The sequence below is a fragment of the Papaver somniferum genome, chromosome 5 (assembly GCF_003573695.1).
Source record: "Papaver somniferum cultivar HN1 chromosome 5, ASM357369v1, whole genome shotgun sequence".
NCBI classification, from domain to species: Eukaryota; Viridiplantae; Streptophyta; class Magnoliopsida; order Ranunculales; family Papaveraceae; genus Papaver; species Papaver somniferum.
The window spans coordinates 160172738-160186446 of NC_039362.1; the positions used below are offsets into that span (position 1 = coordinate 160172738).

Genomic DNA, 13709 nt, shown 5'->3' on the forward strand with positions numbered 1-13709 from the left:
TTGTCTGAACAATAAGGGCAGAAATATAAAATCACAACACTTGTTATCCCACACACGTGGAATATTAACTAGTTAACAGTTTTCTTCTCTCACTAGGATAGATTCCTTAATTTTTGTCGTTATGGGATAGATCCCCAAATGAATAGGTGAAAATGGACATATTCCCGATTTTTCCATCAATCAATTGAGCTCTTTCGTGAAAGAATTATGAAGACTAAAGAAAATATGGTTAGATGTTACATGAGTCAAAAAAAAAAGCAATAATGAAAGCCCAAGATGTTACAAGATTTGCCTACTATTTTGTACATGAAACCAAGTTTTTCTGCCACTCCATCTGTGGCAATGACTCAAAAACAACTCACCATCCTAACACATCTAGGCATCTAAGGTTGCATAAAGGAAGAGCAACACAGTGCATTCCTTGACGTTCATTCCATAATGACCGGGCAACATCCCAACACATAACAAATGAAGAAAACGTAAAACCTGCCATTCAATTAGAATATATTTGATCACAATTTTTATTTATTTTTCTTTTGAAAGCACAATCTTTATTCTCATTTCTACTTTTCTACTTTTTATATGAGCTAACAAGTCACAACCTTTCTATGCTTTACTAATAAAAGTTATAAAACTACAACATGCTCCCACGGTGTATAAATTAAGGGAAAAATATCGTTTGGTCCTTTTTAGATGGGTCCATATCTGTTTGGTCCTTTAGGAAGATACCTTTACTGTTTGATCCATAATTATTTAAAAATATTAAACTGACAAAAGTATTCTTCCGTGTTAATTTTTACTTATTTTCTTGTAGCAGTTCATTCCAGAAATGGAGTCCATATAAAAACTTAAAAAAACAGAAATGGAGTCCATATAAAAACCTAAAAAAACAGACTTCATTCCAGAAATGAAGTCCATATAAAAACCTAAAAAACAGACTTCATTCCAGAAATGAAGTCCATATAAAAACCTAAAAAAAATAAACTTCATTTCAGAAATGAAGTCCATATAAAAACCTAAAAAACATACTTCATTCCATAAATGAAGTCCATATAAAAACCTAAAAAAAAAACAGACTTCATTCCAGAAATGAAATCCATATAAAAAACTTAAAAAACAGACTTCATTCCAGAAATGAAGTCCATATAAAACCTAAAAAAACAGACTTCATTCCAGAAATGAACTTCATATAAAAACAGACTTCATTTCTGGAATGAACTCCATATAAAAACATCATCATCTTCTTCGACATCTTCAACAGCAGCAGCAAACATCATCGTCTTCAAAACAACAACAACATCGTATTCATCATGTTCATCGTCTTCATCATCTTCAACAACAACATCAAACAACAAATACGAAAAAAGAACACAAAAACTACATTTAAAAAACATCATCTACGGCATCAACAACATCATCTTCATCGTATTTATCATCTTCAACAGCAGCAGTAAATCGACAAAAAACGAAAAAGAAACGCAAAAACTTCATCATCATCTTCTTCTTTATTGCCTTCATCATCATCATCATCAACAACAACATTAGCAGAGAAAAAAGAACGCAAAAACATCGTTATTCATCATCATCTTTATCATGAGCAGAGAAAAAAAATGGGGGAAACAAAAAAACTAGATCTAGAAATAAAAAAGAGAGAGAAAGTAAATCTGAAAATAAAGAAGAGAGAGAAAGAGAATCTGAAAATAATATCTTCTCTCTTGATAATTGACTATAAATATCATATGGTGACGTCATGGATAATGTAATGATCCCAAAAAGATATTTATGCCACTGCAAGATAACAATTACATCATCCATGACATCATCCTAGGACCAAACTATAATTTCTAAGACCAAACTATAATTTATATTTTAAAAAAGGACCAAACAAACGAACTAGACTCATCCTAATATATTATTCTTAGGATTATATGATATTTCCTACATAAATTACATGTACAACAGGCACCCGTATGCAGCAAAGGAGCGCATAAAAAAATGCACAAAATCATAACCGCATATTACTCCTACTAAACAAACTCAAACTTCGAGCTAATAACTGATTTTCTCCCTTTCTTTCTTTCTTTCTTTCTCTCCACTTTCTATCTGTAGTACTGTCTTTTCAGGTTCCTTTCGTTTTCGTCTCCGTAGAGTTCCGCATAAACAAAAACAATCTTCGAAAAGGGTTTCCGGGAAGTTTCTTTCTACACCAAAAAGGAAACAAAAATAAATCGTGTCTCTGTCTCCTTTAAGAAATCTGAGAATGGAATATTTTGAGTTGTGTTTTTCTTTATAAGATCAATTTCTAGGTTTGAGTAATTAGTGAAGAAAAAGAAGAAGAAGAGGAGAAGAGGATTTTGATAGTTGTTGAATGGCGATTGAGTACCATTGCTGTGAAACTGGATTTTTTGTTTATATCGGGGTTATTGCTTTTCTGGTTTTATTTGCTGGATTGATGTCTGGATTAACATTAGGGCTCATGTCTATGAGCGTCGTTGATCTTGAAGTTCTTGCTAAATCCGGTACTCCCAAGGATCGTAAACACGCTGGTAATTCTCTTCTTCTGTACCCGATTTTTTTTTCTCTTGCTTTCTGGTTTTTGTTTGCTACAATGATGTCTGAGTTAAGCATTAGGTTTTGGAAAATAATAATAATTGTGATGACCTAACAGCTAAGACACAACCATGACCTAATTTTTGTTGATTTCGAGTTCTCTTGTTTGTCCTCCTGTTTTAAAACTGAAATCTATGAGGCTGTCTCTCAGTAAGATTGATTCGGTGTTTATAGGTCTGGATTGGGGTAAAAGCCATTGTCATTGGTGGTTGTGGTTCCACCACTGATACAAGTCTTTGATTGTCTGAAGTTTAATTCGTTTTTGAATGATAAAGATCATTATAATAAACTTAGTTTAAATCAAGAAAATATACATTGACATGTTGTTTATCTTTATTCTGGTTACGAGCCTTCTAGTTTTATCATAATTTACTTTTTTTATATTCTTGTTACTAACAGCGAAGATATTGCCCGTTGTGAAGAAACAACATTTACTCTTGTGCACCCTTCTTATTTGCAATGCTGGTGCAATGGAGGTAAGAATACTTATATCAGACGCGGATAACTTTATCTCCTAGCATGTATGTTCAGAACTCTCTGCATGTTAACTCATTTTTTTTTATCTTTTTTGGTAGGCGCTCCCTATTTTTCTTGATGGTTTGGTTACCACTTGGGGTGCCATATTGATCTCAGTAACATTGATCCTCTTGGTTGGAGAGGTGAGTTAACATTATGTCTTACTGAAAAAAGGCACTTTCTTAATGCATTTGATGTGATAGACTACCACCTAAGGTAAGACTACAGCTCAATATGTTGATTTTAAACTTTGTTCGTTTGCAACAGATAATACCCCAATCCATCTGCTCCAGATATGGTTTGGCAATTGGAGCCAAGGTGTCACCTTTTGTGCGTGTGCTTGTCTTTGTTTGCTATCCGGTTGCATTTCCAATAAGCAAGGTACTGTTTATATGTTTCAGTTAAATATTTTGAGTTCTGATATGTAAATTTTGTATTTGGATATGCCAATGTGTATAACAAGTAGAAAGGCTAACCACCAAGAATTTCATCAGTCAAGAGTAATGATACTTATTTTCTATGAAGAAAAGAGAGGATTTTTACGATTAATTATGAGAATTGGCATTGGGTCTTTAGTTATTTCAAGTTGTAGTTCACAAGAAATTGAAGAATTTAAACTGTCCTCTGCATCGAGTTCACCCTTACAGTAGACTAGCCTTTAAAAAAAGTTCCATATGTGGATTGGTCTGTGATCCTTTAATAAGTAGTAAAACCTTATCGACAGAGTAAACAAATTTTTTTAGTGAGTCTCATCTGCAACGTACTGACAATTTATGTTTTTGTCTCGATCAGCTACTTGATTATTTGCTGGGAAACCGCCACGTTGCTCTTTTCCGTAGAGCTGAGCTGAAAACGCTTGTTGATATGCATGGTAATGAGGTGAGCTTTCTCGGTGTACCACTTAATCTGCATTGCAATGGTTATCCTTTAAATGGAAAAAACTTGGTTGTTCTGCATCCATGTTTATTTACCTTTATGAATTTTGTCCTCTATATCTTGTACAAAGGAGTATGAAGAAGGGAAAGTGTGGGTTCCAACCCAGGCTTGTTGTTGTTACATCTAAACAAGTTATCTGGGTTACAATAGAAGGGGTGTTTGTTTCAGCAATTATCAAATTTGTCAGCTTTTAATGTTTTGTCAAAGCTTTATTGTAAATACTTGCTTTTGATAGATCTTGTGCAGCTTCTGTTTTTGTATTTGGTAAAGCTGTTCTGTTACTCTCTTGTTTGAGTTATATCATGTCACTTTGATAAGATTCTGTATTTACAATTCACTCCAGTTAAAGGCTAAATATTTACTCTTTTCTTACCTGTACCCAGGCTGGGAAAGGGGGAGAGTTGACTCATGATGAAACAACCATCATAGCAGGAGCACTTGAGCTTACTACGAAAACAGCAGGAGATGCTATGACTCCTATAGCTGAAACATTTTCAATTGATATTAATGCAAAGCTTGATAGGTGAGCAATTATACAGCAGGAGATGCTATGACTCCTATACGAAAACAACCATCAGTGCTAAAGGAATTTAATTTTGTCACCTGGGATACTTTGTGATACTAAGCACTATACACGTGAAATTGTTCAGGGAGTTGATGAATCTAATTCTGGAGAAAGGGCATAGCAGATTGCCAGTTTTTTATGAGCAGCCTATAAACATAATTGGACTTATTCTGGTAATCTCTACAACCTTTGTAGTGTTCTTTCGGTGACTTTAGCATTTTAATCAATTTATCTGATTTCCTAAATGCTACATGCATTAAAAATATGCCTGTGCACCGGTTTCACGTCTGCAACTACTGAAAAAGTAACATAAGATTATATCTTCTTGCTAAAATTTGAGTTTATTATTTATCGTGTGACATGCGAATGCTCTTGAACATTTCCTGAATACTTGTGTGTAGTTATATGATATTGCCCCACAGATATCTCCAAGGGAATCCTTTTGTTGCCATGCATATCTCAAGTGTTCCATTTGTCATTGTAGGTTAAAAATTTGCTAACCGTTCACCCAAATGATGAGTTACCTGTTAAAAGCGTGACCATTCGAAAGATTCCAAGGTATGTTATTTTTTATTTAACTAATCTAAGTTAGTGTCATGTGGTTAAAGTCAAACTCCTTAACTTGTTATCTGGTACATAACTATCTTAGGCTTTAGTTACTTTAATGTCTGTCAAATATCACGGATTTTGTAGTAATCTGCACCTTGTTCACTATAACCCTTTAGGTATTTTACCTACCCTTGTTCATTCTTTGAAATTTGACCTAACAATTCTTTACGAGTTACGACACTATACTTTGATAGCGTATAAAAAAGTTTGGTGTTTCTCTTCTATAAGGAATCCTATGACAGATTTTGGAGGACCTGAGGAAATATTGGAGGATATTAGGCTATTAGCGATGATAACAGGAGCCTATATTCTATTGACACTAAACATTGTTCTGTTTTTAAGGAGCATATGGCATGTAGCTCAATATAAACATTGCTCTGTTGTAAACAACCGTATGGCCCATAGCCTCATATCTGTAGGAAGGGAACTGCTACACAGTTACTTCTCTAGGGAACTGCTACGCAGTTACTTCTCTTTTTATGGTATTCTGCTTTAACAAACGGGCCCTTTCAGAAGGAAAAGAAACTTTACTTGTAGTTGTCATGGCAAGGTGACAAGGTCTTTGGCTGTCAACTGAGTCTTTTCATCTTCTTTGTCTTTAGCCTAGAAAAGCTCAAGTTGGATCAGATTCTGACATTTCAGGGTGTATACGCATCTTATAAATTTTGTCACATCGCCTCATCTTATTCATATGCATCTTAAAGCTAAACACTATAGGACATGTTTGATTGTAGAGTTCCAGAGACCTTGCCACTATATGATATCTTGAACGAATTTCAGAAAGGTCACAGCCACATGGCTGTTGTCATCAGGAGCCGAGACATGCACATCAAGCAGGCAGAAACAGAACTTTCAGCTGTTGGTAAGCTAAACCTTGAACTTAATAGAATCCTCATACGAATCAACCAAATCAGACTAATCGCCATTTGTGGTGTGCAGATAATACCTTGAGAGAGGTCAGGGTAGATATTGATACTGAAAAGAAGCCTCCGGAGAAAACTCTCAAAAGCAAATCATTCAAGAAATTGAATAGCTTTCAGTCAAATGCTAATACTTCAAGTATGGAAACTCAAAAGGTGAAGACCAAGAAATGGGATACTGACGTTTTGGATATTGATGACAATCCACTTCCAACACTTGCTGATGAAGAAGAAGCAGTAGGGATTATATCGATGGAAGACGTCATTGAAGAGCTGTTACAGGTATCTAACTAAATTTTATGTCATACTTCATCCACTCTTTGGTTTTTCCTTTTGTCTCCTGGAGAATATTTGTTCACTTCGAGTTTGTTTTATGTACCTGCTCAGGAGGAGATCTTTGACGAGACAGATCATCAGTATGAGGATTTATAACAGTGGCTGTTGCTCTTCTATGGTCGTATACAGGTAATACAAATGATAGAGGATAACAGTCGATCTTCCTTTTGTTTAGTACTGGTATATATAATACGAAATGTCCCATGGAGATTTTTTTTCATTTATTCATTGTAGTTCGTACTGCTGCTAAACATAGCTCTGGTAGAATGTCAAATGAAGTACAGTATAGATTTCCTCTACTGTTTATTGAAAGTTTATGAAACTCAGCTGATTTACGCGTAGATATATATCATCGATGTACTTTAAGGCATGATTTTCGTGTCGATGGAATGCTACCGACTTGGATTAACAGGGGACCAGTACTAATCTTCTGTAACTGTCTTTCTGGCTTAAGCAACTTTGTATGAGAACTCCCAACTCAAGGCTGTGTTGTGCCTGATGGAGAATTTCCAGACTCATTCAAGGAAAGGAAAAATTTCCTACTTATTGGTTCTGATTTCTGAACTCAAACAATTGATACCTGTCTAATCTCTTATCATGCACATAAAATAAAATCCTCTATTTTCATGTGTATTGGCTGATCTCTTACCTTTTGCTGTTTAGCAGGATGCTTTCAAGTTTCAAGTAACTAGCACCATATTTGTTAACATAAGATATAAATTATGTAACATTGAGGATATGCATGTAGGCAGGAACGGAAAGGGTACAACTATCATTGATGTTGTACTTTTCATTGTTCTTCCATGATCAGTAATGTTTGGAAGTATGTGTAGTAATTATTCTTTACAGGTCCTTTCACAATGTGCAATAGCAAAATGAAAACAACGGGACAGTAGTCGTGTATATATGCTCCTTCCCGATTAGAGATATATGCGTGTGATTGTGCTCAATGATAAATGCTTCCCAGATTCTAATTTTGTAAAACTCTAAATCACCGAGTGAGGCACGCCTCTTCTTCTTGTTCTTCTTCTTTCTCGTCGACTTCGTTTCAATCTAATTTTGCCGCAGTTGTTCATGACGTAAGCACGCAATATTAAAACCCTTCATGATATCTTCGGAATATAATGATTATAAGAATCATCCATTCGCCACAAAAATGTGAAGAAAGCAATTTATTCGTAGCTGAATCTTGAAAAACATAATTAGCCATCTCGCTTTTTCTTTGTTTAGAAAACTGAAACTTTACCACTATTCACGTGTGCACCCTTTGGGAGTGCAAAATATTGATCAAGGCAAGAAGTTTTTTTGACGCCGATGTTTAAATTGTATTGGAACTGATCGTGTTTTGTTCCATCACGGGAGAATTTATAATCATATAGCACACTGGCTTTTCCATGTTAATTATCTATTTTTGAAGAACAACAACGTTATTCCTTGGAGAATTCAGCACTATATTGATGGAATTAGTTAGTTCTCAGACCAGAAGTATGAACGTGGTCGAATTCAATCTGTAAATCTCTGCTTTGGCTTGGTTTTGCTTTATTTTGTTGATCATCTATATCAAAATATAAACTGAGTTCAGATGACGAATTTTACTGAGAAACTCAAAATATAATGACATCAATCCCGGACAATAGTAAAAGGATTCAGTTCAAAACTAATATAGAGACAAAGGGTGTTTAATGAATAGGAACATAAAGATTCGCACAATGTCCAAGCTTGGTGGACATCTGCTCATGTCCCTTCTTCTCTTCTGGATCAGGCTAACTTTCCCTCTAGGCTCTAGCTGATCCCTTGTGTTTGTTTCTCTTTGTTTCTTGGTCATAACAAAAGCATTTGTGTGTTTACGGTTCTACCAATTAACAGAATATATTGTTTATCTAGGAGGCTGTAAGTAATACTAGTACAACATTAGCTGTCTGTAATGCTTCCAAAAAAAAAACAACTAGCTACACGATCAGCCAGATGTTCTAAATAGATCCCAAGAATCCAGAAATCGAAATACAGAAACATTATTTAGTGGTTCTTCTGCAAGATCAATGTGACAGAACTACATTAAAGAACCACCCTGTTTATATCTTTTACTTTACTGCTACGACAGGAAAATTAGCATATATAACCAAACCACCTGTACGAACCCCATCTTCCATTTTCCCAAAGAGAATATCTTACTCCCCTCCTCTCCTTACTCGGTAGATCCCACCATCTCCTACATTTTCACCATGACTGTTTTGAAGCAGCCAATAATCATCTCCATCACCATTTCTTCCAAAACCAATGAGAAGAAGCGAATGAGCTTGCATTCGTGGTGTCTCTAAAATGTGTAAGGACCAAGTCATAGCCGTCTCCCCATCATAACATTTGAAGTTGAGGAAAATTAGGACGATGTCGGCAAACTTCCACGAAAACAAAGGTTAGACACCCACATTGACTCACACAAACTTATTCAGGCACAATGAGTGTTTTATTTCTGCTATACATTATGTTACAAATACAAAAGAATTTTGATTATCCATATCCTGAGTAAAGACTGAAGAGTGACGGTTCCAGAATTGCACAATTGAAACCAGCCGCTAGAGAGTTTTAACAATGTGCAAATAAAGTAGATTGTGATCCTTGAAAGGAATAGTGATGGTTTCCCAAACTGTTACACCGTTTAGATAATGAAAATTCCTTTGGACAAAAAACAACTGGTACTACACTGTGAGAACTGAAAGAGCAAGCAAGCTCGCAATGTTGTCAACTACAACTTCACAAGAACATCTAAAAGTAAAACCAAATCCGATTCTTTTCATCACTCATCCAAAAGGACATTGTGTTTCCAAAATATGTGATAGGGAGTTGAAACATCTGAAGTAAGCTAGCCATCTATCTAATTTGCTTTCCAGAGCTAGTCCCGCTACTGTTATCTGCACCAAAATCCTCCAAATAGACATCTATTTTGCAGCTTCAGTCATTGATGAAGTTTGCCCAAGGTCTAATAACAGTGCAGCCAATGTCTGTTCTTTCTAGTAGTTAAGCCTGTGTCTACACTAATTTCTCATGAGCTTGTTGTTTAAACCATGTCAGCCCTAGTGTTTAACTTAGTATTGCTCGCCTTTTATATTAACTTAGAAGAATACTATTGCTTCTTAATGTAGATGTGCTCTTTGATCTGTAAGAGCCATATTGAATTCCAAAAACACCTGACAGAGATTTGGATACATTTAGCTATGGAAATAGAGAATAAGAGGATAAAAGACTTGCTGTTAGTTAAAGACCAACATGAGCTAGATGTTTTCGAAAGGGCAGCTTTTGCTTAGATCACACCTTCATGTATTTGGGTGTATACCCACGTAATAAATAAGCAAACAAAAGCAACGGTGAAAGATCTTACCGGGCCATGGAAATTCTGAATGGCAGGCCCCCAATACAAGGTTATACTGATGGGTTGCACTTTAATGTGCCTCATTATATTCCTTTCGGAAAAGTAATTAACCCGCATAACAGCATGAATACCCACTGCGGCTGGAGGAAGCACCTATAAACGAATAAGGTACAAAAATCAAGTCGTATTAGTCATCTCATTAGAAGACTCCATAGTAATAAAAGATAAGGGTTGAGCTATGTGCTAAATGGATAGTAAGGTTATGCAAGAGTAGGTCTATGCTCGTTATGTTGCCTTTATCATGGGCAATCAAAACTTTAACGAAAAGAAGTTCAATTGTACAAGTTATCATGTGCGGTATATAACAAATAAATTCCATTAACCGTACTTTCCTACAGCTAAGAGCTTTTCATCATATATAAATAGCGTAGCTAGTGTAACTGAAGAACTCTTCATCACATAAAAAGGGTAAAGCTGAGTCGAAAATTACCAATCCAGGAGATGTATTTTGTCGACCTATGTAGGGGTAATGTTGGAGACGACTCAATCCCCTCCTGGTCTTCTTAATACGTACATGTACGAACTCAATGTGGTCCCACCACCACATCCTTGAGTCCATGGACAGTGGTCAATGATCTCTTGCCAGCTAAGATCAACCAGTTCCTCCAGGTTAATCTGGTGCACTGCCATTATGTTGTCCGCAGAAGTGACTGCGTAACAGCATCCACAGAGACCTTGGTCTCTAATATCTGATAATGCGCCAAGTGCTCGCCAGTCAAACGTTTCTCCTTCATGCAGTTCAATATTGCGGTGCTTCGTGTTATATTGTTGAACAGCCAGCTCACACCTATCCACATTAATGTATGGGATCACTTGTTGAATGCATGTGGATGTGACCCTGCATTGGGGTAAAAAGTTCTTAGTCGCGAAACATGCAACAAAAAAGGTTACGAGATATGCAACTAGAAATGGAGATTTCACTGCGAAATCTCTTTACTCTAAGCTGCAGAATCCATCCACCTCGGCCTCAGCCAGATCAAAGAAATTTTGGAAGGACTTGTGGAGTGTGGCCACATCTCAAAGGATCAATTTTTTTCTTTGGAAATGCTTATAAGATTTATTACCAACTAGACAAAAGTTAAGATCCATTCTTAGATGTATTACCAACTAGACAAAGGTTAAGATCAATTCTTAGATGTATCACACAGCATCTGTTCTTTGATTGTGTGTTTGCACTGTTTGGAACTCAACTCCAATGGCAGTACACAAGACAATGAAACTATTATTTTTAAGGCATTAGCCTTTACCAAATGCTGGGAGAGAGTCTTTGAAGATAAATGTTCAACTCCAGAACAAGTGGCCCAACAGACTGTTAGGCATTTCCAGTATTGATAATTCAGACCCAAGTTCAGACAAAATTTTAACAGAGATTTCTAATCTCAGAAGCAAAAACAAACAATTTGGATGAGTCTGATTAAAAAAAACAAATTAGAATCATACTAGCACAGAACGACATTCAAAGCCATAATAACTTGTAATTTAATCTTAAAACAAATGCACATAGTTACCTGTCACTGTTCTTCTTCTTCTCCAACTTATAAATCCATACCTGTGTAAGACATAGAATAACTTATGTTGCAAATACTAAAGTAATTACAACTAATAAATAAACTAAACCAAAATCAAGAAATACCTGATCTTCTAGTAACCCATCTTCTCCATGAGCTAATCCCTGTAATCTAGCAAATTTCACATCCAAACCCAAATCTTCAACCTCCTCCACATCCATATCCCAATCCATATCTACAGCCTCATCCACATCCACATCCATGTCCATGTCCATGTGTTAAGACCTAAGTTTGGAAAAGCTTGAGATTTCGAGTGTTCTAGCGCAGCCATAAAATAAGTGGAGAGAGACTGAGACGGTTCGATGCCCTAAAAGAGGTGGAAAAAGAGAAAGGAGAGTAAATATATCTACATCCGAAAATAAATGCGATGCCCTAAAAGAGGTGGGAAAAGAGAAATGAGATGTGTGGACACATCCACAAATAAACTTGTGGATTGGATTTATAGTAAGAAGTTTGCGTGGATATAAATACTTTTAAAGGCAAAATTTTCTTGTGAACCAAGCGTTTTTGTTTTGGACTTCTGTTTCTGATATCCGAATTAGCTACGTGTTTTTGTTTTTGACTTCTATTTTTGACTTTTAAAGTCATAATTTGCAGTCTGTCACAGTCGGTATCATAGCAAGTTCCGAGATAACTCTAGAAACTATGCGGAGTGGACTCATTAGCAAGTATTTTTCTTGAATGAAAAACTTAAAGTTGGAGAGTAGGCCAACTTTCACGCGACAAGAATTTGTAGCCGCTATGCCAGTTATTTTGCGAATCGACTTGAGCTTGTTTAAAAACTATGAGTTTACCCGGTCTAAGTAGCACCCCATTTACGAGTGGATATCCGGAAGACCGTTTGGAACGGTAGGCAGACAATGAGACCGATCATCCCCACACGTTGGAAACTGGCCAACGGAGTGCATCATCAGGTCGGCTAGCATCCGACTTACGAGTGGCAACCTGGATGACCGTCGGGGACGGTGGGAAACTAGATTCTGTTCCATACAGTACTATGTTAATATATGGGAACATTATTTAAATACCCCTCAAAATCTACCTCTTGAAATATACCCTTATTCAATTTTTAAAAACACCCCTACCTTCTGAAAAGTGGAAGCAACTAGCACAATTTGTTTTCAGAAGTGGACGCAACTTTATACAAGTTGCTTGCAAAAAGTGGAAGTAACTTTCTCAAGTTGACTCCAAAAAACTTAATTTTTACCCCTCAGGGGTACTTGTGCAAGGTCAACCAAAATGAAGAGAATTTATAACATTCCCACTTAATATTTTTCATGTCATTCCGATGACATCCTTCAACTTGTGAACTTTAGGGATTCCTGAGTGGTGGTATGGGACACCCCTTAGGATACCTTGTTGAGATATCCTTTGACAACTGGTGAAATTGATATTTTCGTGTTAGGTTGTGTACTCTTTTTAGATTCCTGGGTACGTGGTATGGGGTGTTTGCCCAGAATGTCCTAATTGATACTCCATAACAAACTGAAGAAAACTTGTGTGACTTTTGATCATCTGGTATGAGACTTTTGCTCAGGAATCCAAATCGAAGAGCTTGTCCAAAATATTTTTTGTTTTGAATTTCGAGGACAAAATTATTTAAAGGGATGAATGATATAACACCCCGTGTTTTTAGCATGGCGCATGCGCAAAGATGTGCCATGGCCTGGAATGAAGCTTCATTCAAAGCTTATGTTGCTTAGTAAAGGGAACATTAGCCTAATGCCAATATTGCACAACAATTGTGCAATATGCTAGAGCGGGCTGATAGAGTGAACATTGCGCAATCATTGTGTAATAGCCAGAGCGAGTGTGCAATAGCCAGAACGAGTGTTGCGCAATCATTGTGCATTAAAGAACAGAAACTCAGCAATCATTGCTGGTTATTCAGAAATACATGGCAACGACCATGAATAGTGAAGAAAGCACCTCAAAAATGGGACTTGGTGAATGTCCATCCTCTCCCCTTTCCACAATTGTAGAAACGTCAAGTAAAACATATATAGGGAGGGGTAGTTGGTTGAAGGTGCATATGCGGACCATGCACCAAGTATACTTCATACCTTAGACGAAAGAGTATAAATGATGCGTAAGCCTCAGTTAAAGTTGCGTAGCCTTGAAAATAGGGCATTTGATGCTTAGGCATCACTATGCCATGTCGCGGACCCGATAATGCGTAACCTTTGTGCATTTTGACGAAACGGCCTATACATACTAGGCCA

General features: G+C 36.4%; 2 protein-coding genes across 2 annotated transcripts; one reads left to right on the forward strand and one right to left on the reverse strand.

The window, feature by feature from the left end:
• The first annotated feature begins 2069 nt into the window (after positions 1-2069).
• LOC113283409 (DUF21 domain-containing protein At2g14520-like) lies at positions 2070-6991 on the forward strand. Its single transcript, XM_026532650.1, has 11 exons — positions 2070-2546; positions 3010-3086; positions 3186-3269; positions 3394-3507; positions 3919-4005; positions 4446-4585; positions 4713-4800; positions 5112-5185; positions 5971-6098; positions 6176-6438; positions 6544-6991. Exons 1-11 carry the CDS (start codon positions 2369-2371, stop codon positions 6586-6588), a joined length of 1278 nt encoding a protein of 425 aa, XP_026388435.1. The 5' UTR covers positions 2070-2368; the 3' UTR covers positions 6589-6991.
• A 1351-nt stretch (positions 6992-8342) lies between these two features.
• On the reverse strand, positions 8343-11815 carry LOC113283410 (cysteine proteinase 3-like). The gene is made up of 5 exons (XM_026532651.1): positions 11553-11815; positions 11428-11468; positions 10350-10757; positions 9869-10012; positions 8343-9677 (listed from the first exon to the last, which is right to left on the reverse strand). Exons 1-3 carry the CDS (start codon positions 11700-11702, stop codon positions 10403-10405), a joined length of 546 nt encoding a protein of 181 aa, XP_026388436.1. The 5' UTR covers positions 11703-11815; the 3' UTR covers positions 8343-9677; positions 9869-10012; positions 10350-10402.
• Between the last annotated feature and the right edge of the window lie 1894 nt (positions 11816-13709).

Coding starts and splice junctions, on each gene's coding strand:
- LOC113283409 (XM_026532650.1), top strand. CDS start 2,369: ATGGCGATTGAGTACCATTGCTGTGAAACTGGATTTTTTGTTTATATC. Junction 4,006..4,445: donor TTGATATGCATGGTAATGAG/GTGAGCTTTCTC, acceptor ACCTGTACCCAG/GCTGGGAAAGGGGGAGAGTT. Junction 6,439..6,543: donor TCATTGAAGAGCTGTTACAG/GTATCTAACTAA, acceptor GTACCTGCTCAG/GAGGAGATCTTTGACGAGAC.
- LOC113283410 (XM_026532651.1), bottom strand. CDS start 11,702: ATGGACATGGACATGGATGTGGATGTGGATGAGGCTGTAGATATGGAT. Junction 11,469..11,552: donor ATGGGTTACTAGAAGATCAG/GTATTTCTTGAT, acceptor TGTCTTACACAG/GTATGGATTTATAAGTTGGA. Junction 10,758..11,427: donor AAGAAGAAGAACAGTGACAG/GTAACTATGTGC, acceptor ACCCCAATGCAG/GGTCACATCCACATGCATTC.